The 15,423-nt window shown below is 40.2% G+C and overlaps 1 protein-coding gene across 1 annotated transcript; it reads left to right on the top strand.

Moving 5' to 3' along the window:
- The first annotated feature begins 639 nt into the window (after positions 1–639).
- LOC306977040 (semaphorin-4E) lies at positions 640–15,322 on the top strand. The gene is made up of 14 exons (XM_079575195.1): positions 640–658; positions 2,621–2,981; positions 4,830–4,972; positions 6,378–6,440; positions 7,890–7,988; positions 9,986–10,085; positions 10,388–10,498; positions 10,823–10,974; positions 11,049–11,221; positions 11,329–11,485; positions 11,905–12,127; positions 12,674–12,789; positions 12,994–13,201; positions 13,568–15,322. Exons 2-14 carry the CDS (start codon positions 2,870–2,872, stop codon positions 14,299–14,301), a joined length of 2,391 nt encoding a protein of 796 aa, XP_079431321.1. The 5' UTR covers positions 640–658; positions 2,621–2,869; the 3' UTR covers positions 14,302–15,322.
- The last annotated feature ends 101 nt before the right edge of the window (positions 15,323–15,423 follow it).

Below are 15,423 nucleotides of genomic sequence, written 5' to 3'. Positions count from 1 at the left end.
TGCTGCAACTCGCCCCACTGCGTCAGGTACAACAAGGTGTGAGCGGGGCAGTTTGAGGGAGAGGGTATGAAAGGGAGAGGGGGAGAGGGAGAGAAGCAAAGGGATTCTGTCCTTTTCGGTCAACATGGCACAGACTTTGTTGTATACGTTTCAAACAGCCTTTCTTTTCTTTTTTTCTACCGCGAGCCCAGAAAAGTCTCAATATTTGGAAAGCGCAGTGTTGTCGTGGTTCGCACAAAAGAATCAGAGTTTATCTCCGTGTTTTATTCTGGGGAACAAAGGTGCCTTGATGAATTTTGAATGAGGCCCTGCTGCTCCGTTAGTCAACAAACTCGACGAACAAGTGCTGGGTAGTTCCCGATTTGGAGTAGGTCCCCCTGGTACAGCATGGATTCACACTACAGCTGCAAATTGTATTTTTTGTGAAGATTTGCATGCATGCCCGAACCTGAGATATATCCCAGTGTGGTGTGAACCTGCTGTGTACAGAGGAAACAGGCGATATCAGGGAGGAGGACAGGAAGGAGCTGGAGAGGAAGAGAGAGAGTGGGGGCAGCGCACATTCACTTGTATCAGTTTCCTCTATATCGCGGATACTCCGGCGTGTGAGTAGCTGTTGTTTTGTTACAATGAGGTCGGACAAGACTTGTTTGTTAAGGTAATGAAACACAAGAAGTTATTAGGTGGATTTAATGTCAATCCTTTCATCACATCTCCTCGTAAAGTGCACACGAGCTGCTCACCAGGACATGATCAACACAATGATACTTAAGATTTTACTCCACTTTCCCATATGGCATTTGTTGTGTTGTTTATTATTACATTTTGTCACTGTGCAACTACACTGTACCAATGTGCAATTATTTGTTTAAATTGGAGATATAGGTTAGTTTAGATCCTTTTTATACCCAGTTTAGTCCTGATTTGGACGGTCAAAACTATTTTTAAGGTAATACTTGGACTGAAAAGTTTGAGAACCACTGTTTTAGAGCTTAAAATCGTTACTTAAAAAAGGTAATATATTTTATATTAGTGATTTACAGCTTTAAAAATGTCATAAGTTTGTATTACCTATTACTGTAACACTTTATTTTACACAACCCTTGATACATTGTCCTTGAAACATTTAGTACAATGTAATGAACTCTGTAACAATGTGTAATAACATGTACTTATGTTATGTGTTAGACAATGGAATAATATGTTTTTGTAGTTTGGAGGTACGCAATGTAATAACACATAAGACCATAACTCTAACCCTAACCTTAAGCCCTAACCCTAAGGGTCTTATGTCTTATTACATTATGTACTTCCAAAGTACTAATATACATTATTCCATTATGTATGTAGAGCATAGGTACAAGTTATTACAGATTGTTACAATGAAAGTACAATGTATCAAGGTAGTGTAAAATAAAGTGTTACCCATATTACTGTTTCACTGAGTTACACTACCTTGAGTTACTTTTGGCAAAATATAAACTGAAAATAGTAGTAATGCCACTGAGCAAAAGTGCAGTCAGAGATGTATTTTTCCTTCGCTTTCCCCATTCTCTTGTGTTTTGTAAATGCAGATCTTATTCACCAGGGTCTAACTTGATTTGGTGCTGCATTTTATTTGGGGGAGCTTGTATATATTTTTTTATTAAATGCTCTTGTTGCTCGAGTTACTTGAATTGTAATGACTCATATATTCCCGTATTTTGTTTAAGTAATATGTTATATTCCTTACTTACTGACTAAGTTATATATTTTTGTAACTCGTTACTTTTGTAATGTTACCCCCAACACTGTTTGGCATTACCCAAATCTAAAAGCAAAAAAATTGGCTAAAGAATGACAAAAACGCACCGGAAAAACAACAAGAACACAATAAAAAAAGGGACAAAAACACGACTAAAGAGTGATGAGAAAGCAACAAAATATCAACACGAAAGAGCGACAAAAATGTGATGAAAAAAAACAATCAGTTTTGTGGTCCTTAGCTTTCAAATGAGCAGTTACACTCGCCTATTGGCAGTAAACACTCAGGTCAAGAAGCTTTTTTAGATTTCGGTAAAGCCGAACTGCTGGGTTAAGGTGGGGGTTAAGGGGTTAAAAATGTGCTTCACTCACCGCAGGCATAATCCCACCAAACTGAGTAGTAGTCAGAAAATCATGCACTTTGAACTAGCCCGGACAACTAACTCTGGATAAGATTTACATGGTAAACTCGCACTTCATAAATATTCATCTAAATCCAATACAACCAGAAAAACATGATAAATTCATCCAGTTTGCACGACCGGTTATGATTACTCAGCTTTTAGCAAGGACATCATTTGGTTGAATGCATTTTGGGATAACATCCACACCCTCTTCACTGATACAAAAGAAAGTGGGGAGGTTTGAGTAGCTAGAGACCTGTAAATTGTAAGTTACTAAAAGATAATAAGCGTAAACAGTGTGAGCATATAATATTTGTGTCGTTGTCTTTTTAAATGATCATTATCCCATTATCAGCCATAAGAGGCATGACACGGCTCGCTTTTGTTATCATGAAACCTGCTATGTCTGACTCTAGTGCCAGAAGTGTAATCTTTTTATCTGTCTTCATCGCAAATCTTTTATCGTTTCACAGAAGTGGGCCACCATGAAGAAGACTGCATCCTCCCTCACCGCTCCCCACTAGCGGAGACATGGCGTTACCTGCAACAGCGGACATCCGAGGCTCCATAGCTCTGCACTGGCGACTTACACCCACATAAGTCATTCTGTAAAACAAAGATGAAACGTGATGCCGTGGCACATGTCCACAACGCCAGCGTAACACGGATTGGACGTTGGACCATGAACTGAATTTGGACCAGTGACCCCTGGACTCTGAGCCATGTCTCTGATCTCAGCCCTGAGCATTATCTGTGGATTAATGCTTCACCTGTCGCTGAGTTCAACCAACGCTCCCAAATACTGCGTGCCCAGAAAGACCGTCCCCTACAGCAGTAAGTCACGAACACGGGTCTTTCATTCATGGCGAGAGAAAAGGTGTTAAAACCTCTTAACCCCGCCTTAAAGTGCATATGCTTTTGAAAATATGACTTATTTAGAAGGATAACATCTGTTGCAAGTTCATCAGTGGCATAATAATCATTTTATTTCAGTGAAGCAGCAATTTGAATGAAGAAATGTTGGACAGAAAAGTTCTTTTCATTTGAAATTTTAAGCTGCTGACAGGAAGTGACATAGATAGAGGTAAGGTTCCATACGTTTGTTAAGTGGTCACATCACAGCTCTCCTTCCGGGTCCGTAGATGTGCTAGAAACTACAAAAAATTCTTTAATATCACAATCAATATTTCTGAAACTCAACAGAGAGTACAGACAACAGAGTACAACAGTACAACAGAGATACTTATTTATCAGGCCCATTAGCCAAAAATGCTGAACCTACTGCTATAAAAGTAATATTTACAAAAATCTGTACATCCGGGTAGCGGAGATAAATGCTAACGGCGCAGCAGCTACGCTAACCCGAAAGTACCGGCTCTTTTACTTTTTTAGCAGTAGTTGCGGCATTTTTGCCTATTGAGTCTGAGAAATAAATAGGCTGTTGAGTTTCAGAAATAGTTATTGTGGAATTAAAGAGTTTTTAATGTTTTTTTCTCGCATATTAGCCGGCATGCTAGGACCCGGAAGCGGAAGTCGTGACGTCACACTTAACAAACGTATAGCAGTTTCACTCACTCATTTCCCATTGACTTAACATGGTTGGCACGGCAACAGTTTAAAATTGTTTACCTTCTTCTATGTCACTTCCTGTCAGTGTCCAATAAGGAAGTGAAACTATAAACATTACAAACTAAAGAAAGCTGGGGACAATCTTTAGCAAAATCTTAAATATAATCGTGTTAACTATGTTTTAGCAAAACCTTTGTCTAATGTGTCATATGCACTTTAACCGAGTGCATTTTCTCCAGTTTTACCCAATTCTAAAAGCTTCTCGACTGGAGCTTACAGCCTACAGGCCGGAGTAGCACGTCGTTTGAAAAAACTATGTTAACGGATCTTTTTCCTTGCGTCGTTGTTGTGGTGTTGTCATCACATTTTTCATGTTCTTTTTCATCTAATTTTTCCCACTTTTTTGTCATATCTTTGTTGCTTTTTGTTGGTCTTTTGTGGCTTTTTTTGTCACTTTTTGTTGAGTTTTCATCCTCCTTATCTTCTCATTTTAGTCGCTATTTTGACGCTTTTTCTACAAGAAGCTTTTAGGTTTGGGTAATGCAAAACTAGAGAAAATGTGCTGGGTTCAGGTCGGGGTTAAGAGGTTAAAGTGACTGCGGTTGTGGATCCGGCCACACAGCAAGAAACATATGGGGCAATTAAAGTAAAACATGGAGAACAGGCTCAAACCTCCAGCTAGTTAGTCCTGGCAACATGTTTTAGACCTTATTATGGACTGCACTGCTTCTAACACTGCTTCTATAATTGTAAAAGCTCCACTACTATGGCTTTGGTGTTTGTATAATCATTTCATTCTTATATAGTGCTGGAATCTCAGATGGAGTTCAATTCATTTTAGAAACCAATTGAAACTGACAAAATGTAAATCATTGACCAATCATTGTCTATATTTTTGTGCAGAAGCTAGAAAGTAAAACATCTACATTTGATACGCACACACTCTATCTATAAATGAACACCTTGAACATCATGGACTGACTGTATCTAACCTTACATAATCGAACCCCATACTATAAGAAAACTTTGTTATCTCCAGCAAGTTAAGTTTGTAAAGTTTTTGCAGCTTTTTATAAAACATGATGAAAGGAAAGTGACTATTTCTGTCATCAGGTGAGCTCAAGTTGTTCAAAGAGGACGGTGTCTTCAACTACTCCACGATGCTGATCCAGGAGGACTTGGGCGTGATGCTTCTGGGAGCCAGAGAAGCCATTTATGCCCTAGACATGAGCAACATCGCTGTCAAAAAGTCAGCGGTAAGACCGTCCTATGTTCTTTTATGGATACAATACAGTATGATAGAAGTACTATTTTGTATTGTGTTATATTACTTTATGTCTGAATAGGTTGCGTTCACGTTTTAGATTATAATGATCATAATGTCAGGTGGAGGGCAGGGGCCACTTTCGCTGCTGACATCATCAGTGACATCAGATGGAGGCAGGAAGTGATCAAGAAAGATAAGATTAAACTAAAACTAGCAATTATAAGTGTAAAACTACAACTAAAATATGTGGTCATGTTGTGGCTTAAGGTGCGAGAACAAGAGGAATGACATTTGAGACGATAAAATAAGGTTTATCGGATATTTCCAACAACAGTCAGACATTTGTCTATCGTTACTATGACAATAGCTTCAATGGGAATAGATCGGAATCTCGCTTCCTGCTTCCAGCCAAGCCCGTAATTTTTTACAGACAATTAAAAGGTCAATAAAACTCTATGGGAGAAAGGTTTTGTAACAAATCTCCAAAAGGAAAATCGACAAATGTTTTTACTCATCAGTATTTGGTAGTGATTGGATTCACAAACCTGGCGTATTATTTTTATGGCTGAAAGTCCTTCCTATTGGACAACATCACGCTCATGTTTTTGAATATTGTCTCCACCTTTGGATGCCTTTTCGGAGAAAATAATAAACTCTGTGCATAACTTCAAATCATAACAATGCCGCCCAAGAAGTGACTTCCTGTTTCGATCCACCACGCCAATATAAAAGCACCATGTTATTCATTAGTTCAGCAGTTCATTAGTTCAACTTTCTTTCTGCCTAACTATTAACAGACACAATACTTAAAATATGTGTATTTTTTATTCTTGTAATGTTCAAGCACCTGCTGAACTAATCAATGAGACGAGTGTGCTTTTATTTTGGCGTGCTGGGTCGAAACAGGAAGTCACTTCTTGGGTGGCGTTGTTATGATTTTGAAGAGTCAATTGGACCTTAGTTCATATGTGCAGGAGGGGAAGACACTGAACTTTGTGACAGTTTCTGTTTCATGTGGATTTTTCCAGCAATGACTGAGATATTAACCAAAAACTAAGACAAAAACTATACAGTTTGTCAGTTACCACAGTTACCGTAGTTACAATCATGGTATATTCAGTTGCTCCACCTCAATTTTAAACTATGGGCTCTTGAGAATGTTGTGATGTCACGTGAACGCTACCTATTGCTTGCTCAAAAAGTTATGGATTATCATTGTATATCGATCACTGAGTCAGAAAAGCTATGAACTTTAGTCACATTTAAAACCTCGTACCCTATTGTCTGAACTGGTTTAGTCGCGTGTGGCGCTAATATGCTATCGGCGCCTGTGACGCTCAGGTTGCGACATTGCCACTGCGTGCTTTGACATGACTGTGACTCTGTTGTTGCAGGTGTATTGGCGAGTGACCGAGGAGAAGCAGAGGGAGTGCAAAAACAAGGGAAAACAAGCTGAGGTTTGTTTTCAAAGAGCAAAGCCGACTCACACGCCTGACTTTCACTTGTAGGGATAGGATAACTCAGAGGCTCCCACAATCTCATCTGCAGGAAGTCAGAATTCACAATTATGACAGACGGCTGATTCTCAAGTGTCAGTTCACTCCCTCACAGTGTAAACCTAAAACTTACTCAGATATAAGAATAAGACGAGAAGGTGTTTGCTGCTCATCACTTCATCTTCAAATAGGCCAAGATGCAGAATTTCAGTCTGATTGTCAAGGATGTTTAGCTTTTTTTTCAACCTCTTAACCCCCCGCTTTAACCATTTTCTCCAGTTCAGCTTTACTCAAATCCTAACACCTAATTTGAAAGCTAAGACTTACCAAACTCATCTTAATGGATCTTTTCCTTGCATTGGGTTTTCATCACATTTTCACCACATTTTCAGCACTTTTTGTCACTGTTTTGTTGCCCTTTTGTGGCTCTTTTTCATCACTTTTCCATCACTTTTCTGTTGTTCTTTTTTTTGCTTTTTTGTTGCATTATTGTCACACATTTGGTCACTTTTCGTCATGTTTTTGTCGCTCTTTTGTTGTGTTTTTGTCTTTTTTTCATTGCTTTTTTGTCACGCTTTTCGTCGCTCTTCTGTTGCATTTTGATCCTTGTTTTAGTCTCAATTTTGTTGCTTTTTTTGACACTTTTTCAAGAAGCTTCTAGATTTGGGTAAAGCCAAACTGGAGAAAACGTGCTCGGTTCAGGCGGGGGTTAAGAGGTGAAATGAAGTTGTATAGACATTGTTTCCAAATGGGATGAGCAACATAGAGGATGCATTGTCCCTTTGAGCACCAATCTTACCTCTTATGAATATCTTAAACACCATCTGCAAACATTTGGGTAAATTGAACACATAATCCAGAAACAAATGCTAACTGTCCAGGGTGAACTCAACCTCCAATCCTAATTCCCATAGAAGTAGCTCACACTGGGAAGGCCTCTGATTTACAGTAAGAACGCCATTAAAGTACATCATGTAAAAACTAGCCCTCTTAATAATTACTCATCTGATCAGGAAATGATTAACAAATCCTCCCGAGGGCTGATTTGACGTGGTGATACACAGAATAGTGTTTCCAAGTGCACAAAGGCAGGATTTTTGCCATTATACTAAAGTAAACTCACAACTACCCACTTATCTGCTAATCTCTGCAGTGTTATGAATCATTTATATCACGCTGCTTTTCCATCCAACTCGATTCCCTTTGAAGTGCCTCTTGCTCACAGCTCTGTCCTGAGTCTAAACCCAAATAAAGGCATGGGAAGCAGCCCTCATACCTGACCTTGAGTGCTCTGGACAGTGGTCCTGACAGCCGTCCCGGGACATCTATCTGTATCTGTGTGTTTGAGTTTTCACGGCTGAACCAACACAGCGCTGACCTTGGCGTTCTCGGGGCTGGGTCTTGTTGCAGGTGGAATGTCGAAACTACATTCGAACTCTGCACCGAATGAACGAGACCACGATGTACGTGTGCGGCACCAACGCGTTCAGTCCCACTTGTGACTATATGGTGAGTTAAAATGATGCTGAAATGTCCCTTCGTGGCAATAAAAAGCACATTTAGACAAGTTGTAATGTTGCAGCATTTCTTGACCAACATGAATAGTAATGTCACTGTATATATTTAATCAATATTTCTGATCAACTGACCAAGAAAAAAAAAAGTTGCCACAATAAAAGTCACATGCTTTGTTGGACCGCCTTGATTGCAGCACACATTTGCTATGACAAGGGTTCTCAAAGTGGGAGTCAGGACCCCTTGGGAGGTCGGGGTTATGAGATGATTTCCATTTAAATCCATAACATTGAATTTGATGTATTTATGTGTTTTAGTGATATTAAAGGGAAATTTCAGGATTTTTGACATAGTGCCTTATTTCCTAGTTATCCAGGGTGTTGTTGATTTCTGGAGATGCAATTTTTTTAAATCATGCAGTCCTTGTATTTGAAGAGTTAAATGGTGCTAGGCTAGTGCTAGGCTAGTGCTAGGCTAGTGCTAGGCTAGTGCTAGGCTAGTGCTAGGCTAGTGCTAGGCTAGTGCTAGGCTAGCGCATGTCTATGGTAACTTGTAGCCTGCGTTAAAAACAGTCTGACCTAAGCACAGTGCACCTGAGGCAAATCACTTATAACACAAGACTACCGATATAAATGTCTGTGTTGACTGAATCATTTTTTAAATATAACCATTTTGCATTTAAAATAACTTTGAGCAGCATCAGCTTCCTGGTTGTAAGCTATGCTGTGGCAGAGTGATCTGCTAGGTTACCTACAGTAGTTTGGTTACCTGCAGCCGGCATTACTACACGTGGAATTTGCAAAGGAGCTTTCTACAAATCAGATATGGCAACGTTTGGAGGTCTACCCCATGATTTTGTAGAGGTTTTTGATGCAGGCTACTAGTTACCATAGACATGCGCTAGCCCAGCACTAGCCTAGCACTACTAAACTCTTCAAATGTAAGGACAGCATGAATTTAAAAAAATATATATTTCCAGAGATCAACAACACTCTGGATAACTAGGAAGTGAGGCCCTTTAAGCCAAATATCAAAATATAGTATCTAATAAATCAGATTTGGAAAGTTTTACTACTGAAATCACATTTTACCGAAGGGGGTCCCAAGTTGTCGATCTAGTGATTCCTGAAAAGTTCAGGAACCATTGTTTAGGCATTGTTTCAATAAGGTTCTGCAATGTCAAAAGTTTCACTAATTTTTCACCAAGTTCTTGTATTGATGATGGGAGAGTGTGACCACTGTGGGAAGCCTTTCTCAGCACATCCCAAAGATGCTCAATGGGGTTAGGATCTGGCCAGTCCATGTGTGAAACTGATGTATCAGGCTCCCTGATCCACTCTTTCACAACATAAACCTTATGAATCCTGGCATTGTCATCTTGGAATATGGCCGTGCTATCAGGGGAAAAGAAATCCAATGATGGAATAACTTGGTCCTTCAGTATGTTAAGCTGATCTCATTCTTTGGGCACATGTTGCTGAACCTAGACCTGACCAACGGCAGCAACCGCAGATCACAACACCTTTTTTATTTTTTGTTAAGGCAGTGTCCAATTGTCTGTGTCAACAAGACTTAAAAAAAGTTTTATTTGGACAAAACCTTAGAAAATTTCTGTACACTATATTTGTTTGTGTTGCTTTGATCAAGACATTTTGATCACAACCTTGGTCAATGGAACATTATTGGATTATATCTTAGAGTTGGATTGGCTGGGAATAATTGCAAATGTACTTTTTCCCCGAAAGTCTTAAAAATTGCTTTCAAATGATTGCCTGGAATAGGTTTTTCTGGGTGAAAAGAAATGCTGACATCACATTCACTTTGCATAATGCTTTCTAACACAAAACCTGCAGAGTACTTTTCTACGCTGAAGCCATTTAAGTTAACTGGCTCAAACTCAGGGCAGGTTCTTGGCTATGGTTCCAGTTAAATCTCCTGCCCGGTTCAGTTTTCTGTGTTTTTAAAGCCTTTGTTTCCTGTGTTTCCGACAGTCGATTGAGCGCGGACAGCTGATCCTGCAGGGGATGCAGGAGGAGGGGAAGGGGAAGTGTCCTTTTGATCCCTTTCAGAGATACTCCTCCCTCATGGTCGGTGAGTGTCTGCGCCAGGTTTATTTCACAAAAGGAACAAAGTCATGAAAATCTCAGTTGACGTTTATATAAAAACTTTTTTTTTTGTCGCTGTAAGCCCTCAGTCCCAGAGGTTAATCTGAAATAAATGTATTACTGTGAAAGCCTTTTGTCTGTTGTAGAAGCCACAGCAAATACTCATCACACTCAACTGTTTATTTACTAAATATTTATTAAGGAGCATTTTCATTTGATAGTTATCCAACTTTATGTGAAAAATGGATTTCCTGGAATTTAGCCTCATCCTCTGTTCCTGCTCAACAGGAAATGACCTGTATTCAGCCACATCCATCAACTTTCTGGGCTCAGAGCCGGTGTTTCTTCGCAGCTCAAGCTCAGCTCTCCGCACTGAGTTTAAGAGCTCCTGGCTCAGTGGTGAGTCTGACTTACATCAATGCCACTGTAATATTCAGATGTCTCAAACACAAACTGATCAAACATAACATTCAACCTTCTGCGACAAACAGCACATTTATAGCAGAAACTGCTTTAGTTGATGCTAAATGCAATAATATAAAGCATCAGAAGCAAAGGACTTTTGCTCTTTGCTCATTTATCTGACATTTACATTTACACATGGTGCCAATAATATCTCCGCCTCAGACTGGTGATGCACAACGTCCTCCACTGAACACATTGCCTCAATAGGAAGATCAGAGTCCTTCCTATGTTCATTTCAAATATTGTTGTCCTTTTCAGAACCCAACTTTGTCTACGTGGACGTTGTGGAGGAGAGTGTGGACAGTCCCGATGGGGACGATGATAAAGTCTATTTGTTCTTTAGTGAAAATGCCATGGAGTATGATTTCCAGAGTAAGGTGGCAGTGTCGCGAGTGGCTCGTGTCTGCAAGGTACCAGACATTTAGACTGAAGTTTCCTGGCAGCAACATCTAACACTAATGATAATAAAAATGTCTCTTTTCAGGGTGATATGGGCGGCCAAAGAACCCTGCAGAGGAAGTGGACATCGTTTCTCAAAGCTCGTCTGGACTGTCCCCTCCCTGAACCCACTCTGCCCCCTATTGTCCAGGACGTCTTTTTGCTCAAGCACAAAGACTGGAAGGACAGCGTCTTCTACGCCATCTTCACTCTACAATCGTGAGTCAAAAATCATTATTATATATTTTTTACGAATGAAACCATTACTACAACATAACAAATACTCATGGGTATCAAAAATAATGACCTAATTGTGTTTTCTTCAGGGGCTTATCACAGGTGTCAGCAGTCTGTGCATACAAGGTTTCCGATATCAAACACATTTTCACTGAGGGAAAATTTAAGACGCCTGTTGCCGTGGAGACGTCCCATGTGAAGTGGGTGATGTACACGGGGGAGGTACCTGTCCCGAGACCAGGAGGGGTGAGTGTGTGCTTATATTTGGACATCCTTATTATCCTTAACTACTCATTCTAGTTCTCACAAGCCCTTCTGCATGTCCAGATTTTTCAATTCATGTAAATTTAGCAAATTTCAGACTGCAGAAAAATGAGTGGAATTAGTAGTATTACATTGGTTGAAAAGAAAATTCTGTTTCTTTCTTTGGCGAACACAGTCCTCACTCATCTTTTATTGTAATATATACTTTATTTAAGTTATAAAATGCAAAATATCAACGCTGAGTTGCCAAAAACATTGTTCATAAACCACATTTATGCATCATCGTCCACTTTAAAGGAAACAACCATGAAGTGTTGCAACTGCGACTCTACACCTGCTAAAGAGACATTTGATGTTTTGCATCTCGTAATATGTTAATGATAATGTTCTGTCTGTTTCAGTGCATCAATAACGTGGCTCGTAAATTGGGCTTGAATCGCTCACTGGACCTTCCTGATAAAACGCTCCAGTTCATCAGAGATCGCCCCCTAATGGACGAGGCGGTGCCGCCCGTCAGTGGACGACCGCTGCTGGTGAAGAGAGAGGCTCTGCTCAGTCGGATCGTTGTGGATCGAGTCCAAGCACTGGACGGACAAACGTATGACGTCATGTTCATTGGCACAGGTGAACGTCCCTTAACCATTATGGAAATACCTGTTTAGTAACAAAGATTAGCCTTTGGAAAAGTGGATGGCCACGTATGCGCTATGTGGATATTGATGTTTTAGTTGGATGCAGTGTAATATATTTAATTTATGAATGTGTGAGTCACATTATTTTATTAACAAAATATAATTTAAAAAGCGTGTCTCTAGAAGGTGGCCAGAGGTTGCACAGGTCGCTTGAATCTGCCTTGCCCTCCCACTCAGCGGGGCTGAGGCTGTACTTTGGTCATAAATAAAAACAAGTTCAAGCAAATTCAATTTTTGCTTAAAACCTCAATGGCACAGGAACCCCTGAAGCTTAGCTTTGTGCCCACACTGGGCCATTCTACTGAAAGACAGTCTGGGCATCCTGTTTTTATCTTTTATGTATGGATCCAATTTACATATTTGCACGTCTACCAATAATCCAGCTGTCATTAGAGAGGATGCATTAAAGAGAGTGATTGATTGACTGACCGCCAAAGTGCCATTTTTGCTGAAACCGTTGTGTCCTTTGTCTTCACAGAAAATGGTTTTATCCAGAAAGCTGTAAACTATGATGGTGAGATGTTCATTATTGAAGAGATTCAAGTGTTTGAAAACCGCGACACGATCAACATCCTGCGCCTCTCATCCAGCACGGTAACAATGTGAAACATTTCCTGCACTAAAACATTATGACCACTGTCACAGCATCTGTGAGTGAGTGGGTACCCTCTAATAATGCAGAAGAGAGACCTACAACATAGATAGTGCCCTAAAACTGATCTGTAGTGGTCAATACTGATCCTGTGTGTTGAGAATATATGAAAAATATTAATTATTTTGTGTGTCTTGTGCTCACAGGGCTCTCTGTTTGCTGGGTCGGAGTTTGGTGCTGTCCAGATGCCTCTGAGTAACTGCAGCCATCACAAGTCGTGTGCGGACTGTATCCTCGCGCGGGACCCTTACTGCGCCTGGGACTTCACCACTGAGCACTGCTCCTCAGACAGCTCCTCAACAACAGTCTTACAAAGTCTGAAGGAGGGCGATGTCTCACAGTGCCCTGAGCCAGGTACGTCTGAACAAGAAGTACTGTCAACTTTCAGACAAAAAACAAATAAACAATGATGGTTTATAATATTAGATAAGAAACATCTTTTAAATAAACCTCAGTTTGAACATTTAAATGATGGTTTCCACTCTAGGATCATTTGACACACAAAAATCCATTAAAAAATGCTTCAAGATTCAATCATCTTGGCGTTTTATTATGTATATCTGAAATAATTCTTGTTTTAGTTTAGGAGATAATCAAATCTGTTTGAGCTGCATCTTGAATTGAAAACAGCCCATGCATTTTTAAACGTTTCTAGAGATGATTGATCCATTGATTTGAGAAATTGCATACTATTAATAGATTTTTTTAAATGATTTTCAGATGCAGTGGCACCTGTGGATGTTGCTCTAACACCGGGCAACAATGTCCAACTGCCCTGTGAGCTTCACTCAAATTTAGCCAACGTCGTTTGGCAATTCAACCACCAGCTTCTCCAGCCCAACGGGAAATACCTCATCTACAGTGGAGGTCTCCTCATTTTGGACTCCTCCGAATCGGATACTGGTCTTTACATTTGTGACTCTGTGGAGCAAATAAATGGCAGGACGCACAACCGGACAATGGCGGTTTACCATTTACAAAGTAGCACGGACACTGGAGAGGCTCCTACTCCAGCTACGACCACTCGTTTTTCTATGACTTTGAGTACGACCACGCCAGAAATCGGGATCGTCGAACCGCTAACTCCTGGGAATCAAAAGGACAAAGGCAAAATGTCAGGTTTGGAAGTGGCCGTGGCGCTCCTGACTTTGCTGTGTCTCTCCCTGATTGGCGTTATCTTGTATATTTGGGTGCGAGGACATTTGGAGTGCTTGAAAACAGCGCGGGCGTCGAGGCAAAACGAGGTGAAGAGGCAGTCCGCGGAGTACGTGCACATCCCGAACAGGACTTCAGAGGTAAAGCTACTGGGGCCCGAGCCAGGAACGCCATGCATCTCCAATAATAATCACTGCACCGTGGACTTCAAACAGAACGGGGTGCACCGCATCACCTCTCTCGCCAACATTTCGAGCCTGAACGGCCTGGGATACATAAATGATGAGTCCGAAATCTAACATGACTGAGGGGGGATGTGATATAGACAGAGGCTGCCAACTAATGTGCACTAATTACTGGGTACATCCAGGGTTTTCCAAGAGAATTTGTTGTTGATTGTTGCGTTGAGAGTCCTGTAGGCCGTGCTGTAAGTGCCATTGCTATTACGATTGTGCAGGCACTTCTAAAAATGATGGGAAAGGCTTGAATGACTTGAAGAATAGCTTAAGCCCTTTATATACCACCACAGCAAATCATCTGCCTTCCACTGCACAGTGACTTGAACTTCCCAAGTTTGGATTGTTGTTTTTTTTAGCTGGACGTACTTACTCTAAACATTTTCGGCCTTTAAACTGACAGAAAAGGCTCTTCATCGTCACTTGTGGTCCACAGACTTCTAAGCCGCTTGATTTTAGAACCATCAAATTAAAATCCTTTCTTATCTATATTTTAAGACCACTGAGGTGCCCCATCTGATTGGTAAACTGACTAAGCATCAAACATTTACATGGTTGGTTCCTACTTGGTCCTCACCAGAATCAAAAACACGCTCTTTCAAACCCGGCAGCTTGGGGTCAGTGTTAGGACAGGTTTCAAGTTTATGTTTTGTACAACAGATTGTGAATATATTTCTTGTATATGTATGTACAGTTCAATACATTTTTAACTATTTATTTTTGCAATGAAGTTTTCTAGTTTATGACTAAGGCCGTCATGACCTCTGTACATTTCAATTTGAGCGTTTTTAGTCAATGCTAATGATTTATTGGGGATCTATGGGGAAGTCTGTAATGCACTGAGAAGACAACGCGTTCGTTTTAAGAGGATGAGGTTTTCATTCAAAGTGTCAAAGGCTTTCATGTACAAATCACTGAACTGCAGCATTTGGGAATTACACTTTTTTTTAGATTGACATACAGACTGCTGGTGTATTGCATTTACTGGTTTTGATACAAAGAGAGTATGAACATCTAATATGCATTTCCTTATTTTAACATGAAAAGCTTCTGCACATTTCATGTTTGAATAGGGTGGAGCTAAATGAACCTGTATTATCAATGTGACAATCCACTACTGTATATTAAAACCCAGCTTATCAGCAGTCCATGAATAACAAGATCTTATTTTTGTATAATATGTTA

This window comes from Gobius niger, assembly GCF_951799975.1.
Source record: "Gobius niger genome assembly, chromosome: 17".
NCBI lineage: Eukaryota > Metazoa > Chordata > Actinopteri > Gobiiformes > Gobiidae > Gobius > Gobius niger.
Note: the sequence above shows the minus strand (reverse complement) of the source record. Positions and strands in the feature narration are given on the sequence as shown.

Bases quoted from the DNA above. Each gene is read 5' to 3' on its own strand.
- LOC306977040 (XM_079575195.1), top strand. From the start codon at position 2,870: ATGTCTCTGATCTCAGCCCTGAGCATTATCTGTGGATTAATGCTTCAC. The intron at 6,441-7,889 runs GTTTGTTTTCAA...GTCTTGTTGCAG, and splicing joins ACAAGGGAAAACAAGCTGAG to GTGGAATGTCGAAACTACAT. The intron at 11,222-11,328 runs GTGAGTCAAAAA...TGTTTTCTTCAG, and splicing joins GCCATCTTCACTCTACAATC to GGGCTTATCACAGGTGTCAG.